This window comes from Vigna unguiculata, chromosome 2 (genome assembly GCF_004118075.2).
Source record: "Vigna unguiculata cultivar IT97K-499-35 chromosome 2, ASM411807v1, whole genome shotgun sequence".
Classification (NCBI taxonomy): domain Eukaryota; kingdom Viridiplantae; phylum Streptophyta; class Magnoliopsida; order Fabales; family Fabaceae; genus Vigna; species Vigna unguiculata.
This window is the reverse complement of record NC_040280.1, coordinates 25,038,585-25,053,085: the sequence shown is the minus strand read 5'-3', so window position 1 is coordinate 25,053,085 and position 14,501 is coordinate 25,038,585. Positions and strand designations below refer to the sequence as shown.

General features: G+C 33.3%; 1 protein-coding gene across 3 annotated transcripts; it reads right to left on the bottom strand.

The window, feature by feature from the left end:
- Positions 1-4,374: 4,374 nt before the first annotated feature.
- On the bottom strand, positions 4,375-13,019 carry LOC114174002 (glycerol-3-phosphate acyltransferase, chloroplastic). 3 transcript variants are annotated; one of them, XM_028058722.1, is made up of 13 exons: positions 12,608-13,019; positions 11,610-11,707; positions 11,003-11,089; positions 10,754-10,851; positions 9,108-9,165; positions 8,492-8,593; positions 8,334-8,395; positions 8,114-8,224; positions 7,594-7,672; positions 6,402-6,521; positions 6,214-6,327; positions 5,469-5,638; positions 4,375-4,825 (listed from the first exon to the last, which is right to left on the bottom strand). In XM_028058722.1, exons 1-12 carry the CDS (start codon positions 12,945-12,947, stop codon positions 5,504-5,506), a joined length of 1,404 nt encoding a protein of 467 aa, XP_027914523.1. In that variant the 5' UTR covers positions 12,948-13,019; the 3' UTR covers positions 4,375-4,825; positions 5,469-5,503. The 3 variants fall into 3 exon arrangements, with proteins under 3 accessions (XP_027914523.1, XP_027914522.1, XP_027914524.1); XM_028058721.1 differs by having other exon boundaries at positions 4,375-4,851; positions 12,608-13,018; XM_028058723.1 differs by lacking the exon at positions 12,608-13,019 and adding an exon at positions 11,983-12,216 and having other exon boundaries at positions 4,375-4,851.
- Between the last annotated feature and the right edge of the window lie 1,482 nt (positions 13,020-14,501).

The following is a 14,501-nucleotide window of genomic DNA, read 5'->3' as shown; positions in this document are numbered from 1 at the left end:
TTTCTACAAAATCTTCTATTCTTCTTCCGCGTCTTTCGCTTCCTTAAATTATTCAATAAATTCTACATTATGCTTCTTGCTTATATTTCACTTAGATTATAGTTTTTTTCTCCATGATATTTTTATGAGATCCTTCTTCTGTTATTCATAATAATAAATAATAATTGAAAAATAATAATATTATTATTCTCTATCATGTACGGAATTCATTACATTTTTTTATCCACAAAGAATTAATTTAAAAAAATTAATTTAAATTAATAACAGAATACTTGAAGATGTTCTTATTCATTTACAGAAAAATGAAAGAAAGATGTAATGTATCTCCAAGACCTCTCAAAGACAATAATATAACTTTCACGTACAAAAACTAAGGTTCTCCTAGACATTTGGCATAAAAATATATAACACAAGGTCTTTTGAACAACATCTAAGTGACATTCTTGTTAATGAAATAGAGCTTGGGTAGGTCCCAACAACTTAGTGTACTAGTGCAATAAACCGACAATATAATCAAAACTGAACTTTCAATGTAAGAGTTATACCTTCCCAACGTAAAGCTGAACATGAATCTTAAGATTAGTCACCCAAGTCACACCTCTCTCGACCAATCTACAAGATTACATAAAAAGTAAATACAAAACTAGGTATGATCGGTCTGTGATGCTTCCGAGACTACGGAATTCATTACATTATAAGTCAATTCTTTTATTATTTTTGTTATCAACTTTTTTCTTTATTATTATTACTACTACTTATAAAATTTATATTTTTTACTTTTTGAAATAAAATATAAAATATAGGTTAAAATTTTATTCATTTGACATTTGAAGTAAAAATAAAAGTTATTCAAACAGGTTCAAAAGTGATGTAACTTCACATTCCTTAGAAGTTAACAAAAGAATTTAAATATATCTTTTTTTAATATTTTAAAATTGTAACAAAATTTTAAATTTCAAAATAAATAATATCGTAAACAAAAAATTAAAATATAATTTAAAATAAGTCGTTAAACTAAATAAATGAGAAATTAAAGATATAATTTGTTAAATAAAAAGCTGGGAATAACTTTCAAAATTTTCCATTTCGTTATTGGTATAATTATGTAGGTCTAATTAATTTTGGGTCACGTGACTTCCATTTTAAGCAGTGAAGTTCTTCCTTCCCTTTTTGACATTTTTCCGCTATTTCTATACTTTGATTTTGGCTTTCTTTCATGTCAACACAACAAGGTTCAGTGACACTGACCACAAATATTGCTTATAAACCAAAAATTAACTTCTTTTAATGGCAGACCAATTTACCTTTATATAAAAGCATTCGACAATATCAACTGTAGCATAATTGACGACTTATAATAATTAATCACATCGTTTAGAGCCCAATAATGGTGCTTAGTTCAGGATTAAAAATCCCAACACAATTTCTTCTTTTTTTCATTCACACTTTAAAAGCAAACTAAACCTCTTCCTTTGGTTCACCAAGAGCCAAAGTTAGAACATCCAAATTGAATTTATATGCTGTTTATTTATTTCCCTTTTATTTCTAATATGCTCCAACTTTTTTAAAACAATTATATCATATGTCCTACACAAATTATTAGGTTAACCAAAAGGTTATTAATTTATATATCATATGTATGATATTCTTAATTTTTCGAGTTTGAATTATTGTGTATTGGAAGGGCTTCTTCAGAAGGATGTAAAAAATATAAAAATAATTTGAGACATAAATGTAAATTAAAAAGTTAATTTGATTTTTTTTTTAGTTTATACCTTCATTTTGGATAAACTCCACAGTTCCATCAATTTTATTAATTTTATTATAATGTAAATGTACATGTGATTTGAATAAACCCATCTAAAGTATTGACTAAAAAGATACGAGTAAATTAAAAATAACTCATAATAAATAACTCATAAATTTCTGTAATTTTAAACTAATCAGATTGCAATTTTATTTTACCTTTTTTTATTGTTTTAACGATTAAAGGAAGAACGTGTTCCCAATTGAAGGAGTAGAGTGAGTTATTTGTGGATATGATTGCAAAAATTTGGTGTGTTAGAAGCTGAATTGGGTGATGGAAGGAACATGCACAGTCCTCGGAAAGATTTGGTGAGGCTCGTTGGTCATCGTAAGTAATAAAGAAGTAATTTTTACCCTGCATCAGAATGTGACATTATTCCAGAGCCTCGTGCATGCAACCTCAAACAACTCGTTTTAGGGTTATTCAAATCACATTCCCCTAAGCTTCATTACACTTGAGCAGTGTCGTAACGTTACTACCTACGGTTTTTGGGACCAGACAACAGTTGCCATCATTTTTTTTAAACAACTGGATCGTAATAGTTGTTATGTACATGTGTTATGTACATGGAACTTGAAATATGAATCAGGCACTACTTTATTTCACCTCGTCTTAGAATTTTACTTTAATCAATTCGAGGTATTTTAGCTGTTTTAAAGTTCATTTTCTTTTTAAAAACTTAATAGCAATAAATGGAACTTTTTCAAGAAGCTATTGAAGGTCTGATAGGACAAAATTTGTTATGGAGAAGTTTGTGAAAAAGAATCCTAATAATGTTTTTTTTTTCTTGGAGTGTGTTCTTTAAAAAGTAATGACGAGTGCTAAATACGTAGAATCTTTGTGTGTTAAGATTCATAGTTTTATGTTGCAAGAGAGATGTTTGTTTTGGTAGATTGGATTGATATGTATGAAATTTGGTAGTTTTATGTTAATTTTAACATGTGTCGTTACTTGGGTGATGTTGTTGTGGAATAAAAAAAGGAACACTAAACCAATAAACAATGGGGCGGTGACCTTGGTTGTCGACCCGTTCTCGTATTTCGTATAGCAAACAGAAGGAAAGTGGAAAGGCATTGGTCACATTAACTGATTTGGAATCCTGCAGTGCAGGGGCTGGGTGCCGAGTATTAAACTCTTGCATGTAGTGAAATCATTATTGCCATATCTACACGTAGTAAAATCAAATCACTGTTATTCAAACATGTCCATACTTAGAAACACAAACTTACAAGGGACAACAGAAATGGAAAGCTGAAGGAAAAATGAAAGGGGAATCACCAATTCTCTGACTCTCCACATCTGGTTACAAGTTTTAAAACGAAAGAAGGCTACCTCATTTTAAGGCTAGTCACAAGTTTTGATAATAACTTATTAGTTGCCCATCCTGTGGAGATTAATAGTCAATAACCAAACTTTAAAATTTCAGGGATCTTCACCAGCGAAACTAATATTTACTTTAAGCAAAGAAGAGAAGAAGTGAAGGGTTAATGACCGATATGGGTGTTTTTCCATACAGAAAGCTACCTAACAATAACAACAGTAACGAAACAACGTTAGTCTAGATTCAGGTCACAACAACCTCTGAGCTTGCTCGATTACAATAATCCAATAAATATTTAATGGTTGAAGCTTAAAACACGGAGATCCTTCTGACGTTGTATTAGGTCAGAATGAGGATCTATCGAACAACGAAGGATCGAAACACATAAAGATAACTTTTGATGTGTGACTTTACAATGTCCTCAAAGATTTATTCGCAGGTTTTTCAAAATTCAGGGAAATGAGTTGTATAAAGTGAGACCAAGCAAAAAAGAGGTAATGCAAAATATTCATTTTTCAAGTAAGAAAAGAATGAACCTTAAATATTAAATCATTTTCAATAACCAATCAATAGAATAGGAAAATAAAGACGAGGCCCATTATCATAGATATAGGAAACGGCGAAATTAGTAATATCGTGTATTACTAACTAGAATAAAACTATTTCGTAAGAGAGCCCATATTTCTTACTAACTACTTCGTAAGAGAACCCCTATTTTAAAATATCTGCAATCAGATAGAGGGGACTATAGCTATTTTGAAATGATTGAAATATTTGTTGAACACTGTATGAAACATCGGAATCAAAGGTGAACCGAGACAATCAACGATGCCAGCTATCAAAGTGATTCGGAGCTTGTGAAGGAAAAATACAATAAAAATTAAAGATGTTTGATTGAGGGAAAATGAATAGCTATAATGGAGGAAATCAATACTATGAAATCCACCTCATTTCCACTATTCCATTCAACAAAATAATCATCACTGTTTCTACTTATCCAGTTATCCTACTTGCATGCTACTAAACAGGATACAACAATGAATAGCTATAACATCCCGTTTCAGGCTTCACGGCAATAGTGATAGGCTCAATCCAACAAATTACTTATGTCAAGAGATTATTAGCTAATTATTTTAACATGGAAACAATATAAATGTACCATGTTTTCATGATATTGATGCAGACACCAAGCGTTTCCACATAAATTATACCTATCACATTGCAAACAATGATAAACATGAGAAAATAACGGTAACTGTAGAACTTTCATGTCGCCAACATGTAATGATTCCATCTGAACAATTCGATTCTGAACATGTAATATTAACATCTATTCCTCTATTATTGAACAAACTGGACATCATTAAAAATACAAATGGTAGAAATTAGATTTTTTATCTATTCAGCTAGCTAACCTGATAAAAAAACTGTAGATAAATATTTAATATTTTATCAGAGCCAATGAACCGGATCTGACACCGAACTAAGAGAGACCTGTACAGTAACCAGCTGAATTTGAACCATCTGAAACAGATTCCAGATTAATTGAACGCTGACAACGGCAAGAGCAAAGGGAAAACGACAAAATATGTATTTGACTGCAATCTTCAATCAAGCTAAATCATTCGGTGTAGTAATTAGGCAGTCCCTCAAAGGAATCAGTCGAACTTGTTTGACTGAGGTCTTGCAACTTGCTTCTGAAAGGGAACAAAGCAGTTGGAGCCTCCATCCATGAAAATAGAGTCAGTAGGGTAGAGCACGTAAATGTACAATTTAAGGTTCAAGAAAAGACAAGCATTTTATTTGGAGCTTGCATCTGCTTCTTACCGTTAATGTTTAGCTTAATTCCGAATCATGTTGTAAACAAGTTAACTAGATAGTATCTCGGGCTAGAAATATTCAAGCAATAATTTATATTTGATACTATTACAAATAAAAAATCTTTAATTAAGGGGTAACCGAACCATAATCAGTTAAGTGCTATGAACATCTTACACAAAAAAATCTCAAATGCTTCAAGTAACTATCAAGGACAATTCCAAAACAACATATTTGCCAAAAATAAAGGCTTATTATCATTTTCACCATATTAATAATTGCAAGCTATTAGCTATACATTATTGAGAGTGAAGAATGGTATTAAAAACAATAATAAATTGCAGCTCAAGCCTCAAGAAAATCATGCAGTTCATCCAAAAGCAATAAACATCAACAAAATACCAGAAGCATGTACAGAAGAAGTATTTGAACCCCCAACAATAAATAGGATTTCAATTCTAATCTATAAGTTGTACAATAGAACCATAGAAAAATATCAAATTTCTGTAGTTAGAATTGTACCTGCATCAGTGTAACGAAAAAGATGCAGATTTCAACTACTTCCATGGCTGTGACAAAGAAACTACAGGAGTTGATGCTTCAAATCCTTTTTTTCCATGTATAGCAGATTTCAGCACATTATATTGCTCAGTCACAGAATCGTACAGGGCTTTTGTGAAAACGTCCTTAGCCTACGCAGAAAACCCACACTGTATCATTCAAGTTAAAATAAAAGAACCTTCCAGATATTGAATTTCATGTATCAAAGCACTTCCAAGTTCAGATAACTACAACCAAAAAATAATAAGTGAACACGAGCAGGGAACCCAAGGATACATAATACTGACTTTGTTCATCATATTACGAAAAACTACACTCAACCAGCAAATATTGTAGGTGTCTTGTACATCCCCAGAATACATTGGCACAAAATAGTTCCACAAGTCAGGAGGGTAGGAAGCCTATAGATTCACATGACTCAATATACTATTTTGTAATGCCATATAACAACTTACACATTAACACCTCTCTATCACAGTACCCATCACATCCCATACTTTTCACTCTTTGTTTTTTTTTTTAAGTTTTTCATACAAATAGCATTTCTTAAAGAAAAATACTACTTTATAAATCATTTCATGTTGTATCCCATTCTTAAGCAGTCACATCTCAGTTTGAATATAAAAAAATGTAAAATGAATTCTAAGAAGAAAACCGCAAGAATAAATGACAATAAATTTAGTTCAGTACAGCTCATCAAACTCACATTTTCAGGATTTTCACAAGTAGCAGTGGCTTCAGAAAAGCTTATCGCTGGAGCCACTGATATGCCAGCCCCATGAAAGGATATAATTCTTTTCTCCCCAATTTCTTTCTCGACCTGCAAAATTATATGGTCGCAATAAAATTAAGATAAAGCATTAGGGTAGACTCTCAAAGACAAGAAAACCATACCTTTAGCGGAGGGGGCATTATATCATGGCATAATATCGCCAAAGGATATACATGACCTGGTGGACCTGAATGTTCAACAAGTCTTCGCATATTATCTACCGAAGAAATATCAAAGGGTGCCTGAATATTAATATGCCAAAGCATCAACAAAATGGTAACGTAAATATTATGGACTTGGAAATTGTGCAATATTTTTATTTAGAACGTATGACACTCACAAATCTTAAGGTCACCATTCTACTTGACTGCATTCACAAAGTAGGACATTGGATATAATACACACCCTATACTTGTTACCCCTTCTATTAATACCCCACAAGCACCAAGAAGGTATTGGATATAGGATACAGTCCTTCAAACTTACCTTCCTATGTTTAAATCAATTTCTCTTACATAGAATGAAGGACAGATTACACGCAAACCAGCACAAGGCTATAACAACTTCAAATGGAAGTACAGTTATAACATAGAACACAAGTGAAATAATCCATGGCCCAGATATTCAAGCAAACTCAATATTGAGCCAGAAATCCGGATTTTATTTCTAGCCACCCCTCCAAAAAAAATCTATAGCCCAACAAGTGGAATATGGTTTCACTGTAGAATCAAACACTGGATCAGATAAATTTCATCATTTTCAAAAATAAAATTCACAAAGCAGCCTTTGCAAACAATTGATGATGGTGCTTAAATAGAGTACTATATCTGACTCACATCATTGCTTCTAAACAAGATAAATGCCTACCTATCTTAATCCTTTTCTAAGAATATACTCTAATAGCAAATAACAGAATAACCATAAAGAACAAGAGTTGCAGTACCCTTCTGGAAGTGTACAAGATTGTAGCACTAAATGCCAATACAAACTTTTCAATAGTCACATAAAAGAGAAGGAAATAAGGTAAAATAAATCAAACTTATCATACAAGTTAAAATCAAATTGTGCATTTCAATCTTTTTAGATGTTTATCGCTTAGCTTCTTTTAAAGTTGAGATACATAAGTTAACTGTCATCCGTAAGAGGAATTTGATTTGTTTCAACTTTATTCTTTTCCTCTAAATGCTAGTTATGAAGTTTATCCAATCTGTCCTCAGGTCAATGTCAAAAGGTATATTTCTGTAATTGAAGTTCGACTAAACTAAAACTGTGCCACACTTTTTATATTTTACTTTAACAAGAGGGTGAGCATACCGGCACCCATTCTCTGGTCTGGGCATCTGGGCGATCCCTACCACCGCTAGGGGCAATCCAGACTATTTGTGATCCATTCCTGTACCAAAAGTCCAAGATGACGGATAAATAACCATTACATACAAAAAATACTATCTAAAGTAAACATGCCCTCTGCTGTTACATCCTCTTTCCTTTATGATCTTTTTGCAGATTTCTAGAAAACGGAACTCAATTTGATGCATTAAGGTCTAAAAAAAGTGTGCTAGGAGAATTGATTAATAAGCATGCACTATAATTGACGCATTATGCTCTGCATAAAGTGTACTGGGGCATTAGATAATAATTAAGAAACCTTATTTAATTTCTCTAATTATTCATACGGAAAACAAGAAAAAATGTAATTGGGTTCAAATTTTGATAACTAAATACTTGTATAATAAACATCTTCTATTTTTCTTCCCTTCAACAGTACCTTAAGGCCAATTGTTAGTTTTTCCTAAATAAAAGCATCCATTTCTCCATAAACCAACGGATATACCTTAAAAGCATAGCCATTTCCTTCAGAGCTCGTATGTTTGCAGTTCTTTTCGTCTCTACAAGTGCTGGATCATCAAGCATGTGCTTTTTAGAGTAAACACAAATGAGATTCCTATTAAAACGAAAGTATAAGTAAAAGGTTTCAGAAGTCAACTTCGTTCATAGAAGGAAAAATAACATCACAAATCTTTAATTCGATAAACAGAAGTACAAAAATAAACCTGCCAATACTGAATGGTTTGGACAGAGGATCAGTTATAACTCTATCTCCTGCAACATAGGTCTGTGGAACAAACGGCATAATTCAATAACTGGAAGGAATATAAATATGGACAGCCCGTCCTTCAAAATAACCAGACAATAAATATGCAAACTGTACCAGGTTTTCAGCTATATATGGGAGTCGTGTTTCAAGAAGCAATGCAATGATGGCTGGATCAGCTTCAGTTTGGTGATTTGACATCAAGATGATGTTGTGTCCCTGCAGTAATTTTTTCATTCTTTCAAGATTTTCTCCCACATCAATGAAAATGTTAACATAGGGCAAACATACACAGGAACCTACAAATCAGAATCAAGTTTGGCATTTCATGTAAAGTACAGGACAATTTTTTTAAGTAATAAGCAGTACTTACAAGAAAAATTATAGATACAGCAGAAGCATTAGAAACATCAACTTAGTATCTACTACCAGAATTGTAGGAAAATCGGAAAACAATCAAGACAATCACATGATTTCCGTCAATTCCCACAATCTCGATCTAAGATTTAAACTTAAAGACTTTTACACATCTAATAAACATAAACTCCTAAAAGGTTATATGCCTCATGCATAGATACCGACCTTTGGGTTAAGACAGAAGTAATAAAGGAGAAATGCTGGACTTTAGATCACTGCCCTCACCCTACTTGGTGAGATAAGGTTAATACAAATTCTACCATACTTCACAGTAAATAATCCCTCAATATGAAGAAAGCGTATTAAAAATTGGCACCTGCTTAAGTTTCTCTTCCATTTCAATGAAAAGGGGCATGTTGCCAACATAAGAATTTCTGCAACAAAAATATCACCTTTAAGAATAGCTACGAGGTGCAGGCAAATGGAATAGACATTGTCTTGATACAAGCTTATTATATATGGGCCTTTAAGTGCCATGAATATAAATGGGCATACAGATTGCCACACCCAGGGATTACACTTCGGGAAGTGTTTTAGATACCTATTAGTAGTATACAGTTCTATGAAAATGCAACAGAGAGCCTATTTCAGAAGTAATTGGCATGGTTCCAAACCTTTAAATTAACATGTGCAGAAAAGCAATATTTAATTCATTCAAAACCAAAGGCTCTTCTCTAGATACAAGTCACAACAAGGAAGAATCAAGTTAACTACCAGATAACACCAGAAATAAAATCATATGAAGAGAGTCATGGCTGAACATAGTTAATTTTGCCTGTTCTGTATGCATCACCAATTCATAGTAAACCTCCTTTTGAGGGCACATAGAAAACTGAGAAGGATAGCCAGTAACAAGGCATAGAATGCTGCAAAGGCACAGCTCCAATTAAGAAAAGGGTTTTTCAATCTTATTTTATCATTTCTATCCTAAGGTTAACCACGAAAAACGTCCAACATAATCACAAACATACATACCGGTAGTAGGCACCCCATTCCACTTTGTCATAAACTTGTTTGTATCAAGACCCGACACAGGTCAATTAGTTTGTCTATTAACAGCCTATGCAGATTTTTCTAAAAAGAAATATACACTCAAAAGTTGCAAAAATGAAGCAGAATTTTTTAAAGACTGGGAGAGATTAAAAACTTCAGCATTCTTGCTCTATATACTATAGTTTGATAGCTCAAACCACACAGGATTATACACAGCAAAACTGCTATCCCTCAATGTTTAAGCCTCAATATTTACAGGTGAATCTTAGAAAAATAGCATCTTCAATATGTCTCAAGTGTGGTGTTCTGCTTACAAGCTTCTCCAGGAATCTTTATCAATCAAAATTTTAACTTACATTTATTTACATTCATAACATTGTTTGCTCTTTTGATTTCTACAACAATTACTTCAACCTAGTATGGGATTTCACTAACCACCAAGCAAAAATTCAAGGAGATCAAAGGGCAATCGACTACTGGAAGGTGCAGACTCCAGAATTCATACAAGATATGCCTTAATAATGTGTACATTGTATTTGTAGTTTGTACACCATTAGAAGAAACATAAAAATCATCATAAATAACTGTATTGCTATTTTTCTTGATACCATCAGCTTCAACACCATGTGTTAAACACATTGAGACTTCAATGTTCTAATAGGGCCTGTACTACACGTTAAGTTCCCCCCCTTCGCCAAAAAAAAAAAAACATAATCCCTTTGGTTATGGACACTCCCTGCATATACTACCTTTTAGATTCCCTAATACATTTCTCACAAATTCTTCAGAACCTAGCTTATTGTAGGCATAAACTTGCTAAAAATACAAAGTGCTCAATTCAAGGATATCATTCTTTCACATTAAATTTTTCATAATCATGTGCATAAGTGATCAACAATAAAATGTACGGATAAACAAATTTGATTGCTACCAAACAGTATAAAGAGACACTATAGCTAGTAAACTCACTTGAAATCAACTAAAGGACGGATGTAATTCTGCCCAAACACGTAGTAGTCAAAAGGCTCTCTCTTTGCCTTGTGGTGTGGTTGAAAAACAAAAGGATCCTGTTAAGATCAATGATGTTCCGAGAATGAGAACTAATAACAAGAAACAATATCAAACTAACTCTGCAGCATTAGTCTGTGACAAATTCGTAAATAAAATATTCCTATTGTGGAAACAATGAACATAGTATTTTCCAGAAGTCATTCCTACCGTCACATCCAAAAATACTCGATCTAATAAAGCAATCATATTTGACAGTACAATCTCATTTGCCTTGGGATCTCCACTTTGGATAACCTGAAATGCATAGCACACAAAAGGAAATGTGTGTATGTTATTTGACTCTTTCAAATGCAAAATTAATAAAAAGAGAATTAGTATATACCTAAGGATAACCAACCCATTTTTGGTATTCTAAACGATACCCACTCTAGGGCTAGTAAGATACAGGTAACAATTAAAACATAAAAAAGACAGATTTTATGAAAAATGGGTGCAAGATCTAGCATTTGGAATAACCATGATATGTGATTGGAATTGATAATCAAGTAATCAACATTATACCAACATATAAAACCATAATTAATACAGCAACAGAAAGAGCACCAAACACCAAAATTATAATAAACTGTGTCAGTGTATGAACCAAAGAAACAAGGATAGATGACAGCGATGATAGACAACAATATGCTTGAAAGACATCATTCGTGAAGTTCAGTTTCATTGTGAATAATGAGTGGACTAATATCTGTCCCACACCACAGATATTAGAAAAAGTTCATATGACAGTACAGGATGCACGTGAATAGAAACTTACTGCACTTTTATAGTTATTGTAAACTTCTTGCATTCCTGCAGCAACATTGGCAGGAAGAGATCCAGCTTCTACTTCTTTCTTGATTCCAGCAAAAACGTCTGCAAAATAATCCATGAATGTGGTATAAAGGAAAACGAATTCTTGGAATAGAATAAAACAAAAGAAATTAATTAAAATGATTTGATTCAGGGATTGCCAGAGCATCTTAATCCAAAATTCCCTCGTCGAATAATAGACATGGTCAAACTTGATGGATTGCTGCGAACAAGAAGTTGCCGCTCAACCCAATTCAGAAAAAAAAAATGATAAACATCCGAAAACAATATTAGCGAATTTATTTCTCTTTAGAAAAGAAAGAGTTAGGTGAACACACCCTTGCTATTGAACACTGACTGATCATATCAGTCCCTTATTGCTCAACTATATAACTTTCATTCTCTCATTTCTCAAATCTCCACAACTAATAAATAGGACAAGACTCAAAACACAAGCCGCACATTAAAAACTAAAACCAAAATAAAAATAAAAAAACAATAAATTAATCGAATCATTCGCATGCTCATCACCTAACGTAACAGTCCATTAGAAGAAAAAAACAGAGAGAATAAATTACTCACGCCACCAATTTAACGCTATTTATTTCCAACAACCAAAACACAAACCTCAATCAGCACCTAAAAACATAAAAAGGAAAAAAAATAAAATAATAGAAAAACCTCACACACAATCACCGTCACCTCAGGTAAGCCTCCAAACTTCGTAGCCGCGCTTTCTCGATCCATTTCAATTTGAACTCAACATTTAAAAAATAAGTAAATAGAAACACAAACCGAGCGAAGCCGCAGTGAGCAACCGCCACAAGGAAAATAAACAAACGCAAAAGAAATCGAAGAGGCCGGCAATAAACATATATAGAGAAGAAACGAAGTGCGAAGATATGAAATAAAAGAAAATAAATAAATAAATAAATAAAAGGAAAGAGGAGACGTGAAGTGAACCTTGTTCGCTCCGAGCGTTGAGGAAGGTCCGGGAAGAGACGGAGGCGGACATGTTAGGGTGAGAATGTTTGGCGGAGACGAGAGAGTTGTCTTTAGGAGTAACGGAGGAGCAGGAGGGCGAGGGCGCGGTAGAAGATCGCAGGGAGATGGAGGAGGAGGAAGAGGAGGCGGTGGAGGAGGAGGAGGCGGTTGAAGAAAGAAGCGGAACCCTAGGAGTTGTAGGCGTAGGGAAGAATGTGGTTGGCGGCGTGGAGAGGAGGAACATAGTTTTGTTAGAGAGGCGGAAGAAGGGAGGGAAGGCTTGTGCCACACAGTAAGCTGAAGAACCGGTCATGCTCATTCTTCAAAGATCAAACGCGAAAGAGAGGTGAGAGACAGAGATAGGATCCGTTCGTATGTGGTGAGTGCGAGCGTGGGATTGGCGGGCACACGTGCTTTTCGTCTCCCTGGGACCCACGTGCCACTGTGTGACCAGTGGACACGTGGCCCTTCTCCAACGGAACCGATACTTGAACGGATAAAACTCAACTCTCCCTTCTCTCTCTCCACGGTCAATTAACCATAACATTATTTTGTTAAAACGAGTCTTTTAATTATTAATACGTATAATTTTCTATTTCTAGAAATTATGATAAAAAAATGCATGAGGAGTTGTGTAAAATATTAATATTATTATGCTTCTGTTGAACATTCTTTGTTGGATTAATATGGTTTATATTTTTTTCTACGCTTTAAGCCATGTGCCGTACATGTCGCTTTCGCTTTCTTGAGTATATCATTCTTCCATTGAATTCCAACTTTGATTTTTTCTCCACCTTTTTAGTTTAACAAATTTGTACATTGACATAATCAAAAATCACTTCATTAGGATTTTTAAAGTAATTACCATAAATGTGTGTAGATTTATTATTGCATTACGTTCATAAATGCTGGGAACACTTCCTTTAATGTTTTCTCTGGTTACTGCTTGAAATTAATTAAAAATCACCAAATATTTTATTTTTTTGTATAAATTTTAAATACATCCTTTCGATAAGTATTAGTTTGGGATTGAGATGTCCTTACGGTGATAATCTATGGCTAACTCTTTTAGATGAGTTGTTATCTTAGTTTTTGTTTGGAAAGCGATTTCCTTTGGAAGTTAATATGAAATGGTTTTCCTGCAAGTTGATGCTTTCCCTATCTTAATTTGTTCTATGCTATTTTTTGTCATATTTGATACCGAAAACGATTACGTGTTTGAAATCAGAAAAAGGAAAAGAAAAAAAAGGAGTGACTGCAGTATTTTTTTCAACTTTTTTATTCGTACACCACTTCAAAAAAAAAAAAAACTCATGCATTAAGTAATAGAAATATCATCATCATATGAAAGATGCATTAAGTTCATTCGCAATGACGCGAGAAGAGACGTTTCCGTTATAGGAAGGGACAAAGGGATAAAATGCAACAAAAGGGATGATGTATGTAGTTAAATTTTGTTTTGGTTGAGGAAGTGAATATTTTAATGAAGCATGAAGCACTTAATTAACGAGGAGTAATAAGCAACGTAAACGTCAGAAAATGTCACTTTACACCGTGATTACAGTTTTGGAGACACCTTTAAAAACAGCATGAAGAAGATGTAAGTATTCTTTTATGTTCAAAAGAAGTAATTATTCTATTAAAAGGAATATCGATAATAATAAAACGTATTAGCTTAAACCAGCCATCAGCTACCGGTCACGGAAGTGGCAACAGTGACCCCCCTCCACCTATATATATATATATATAGTAATCGAACACCAGAAATTGTCACTTATTTCAAATTAAAGATTTTAAAGGTTGTGACTTTTAAAGAATGGAACCACAGTTTCTTTAGGGGAAAAAAAATTCTCTACCTTGTGACCTTCCTTCA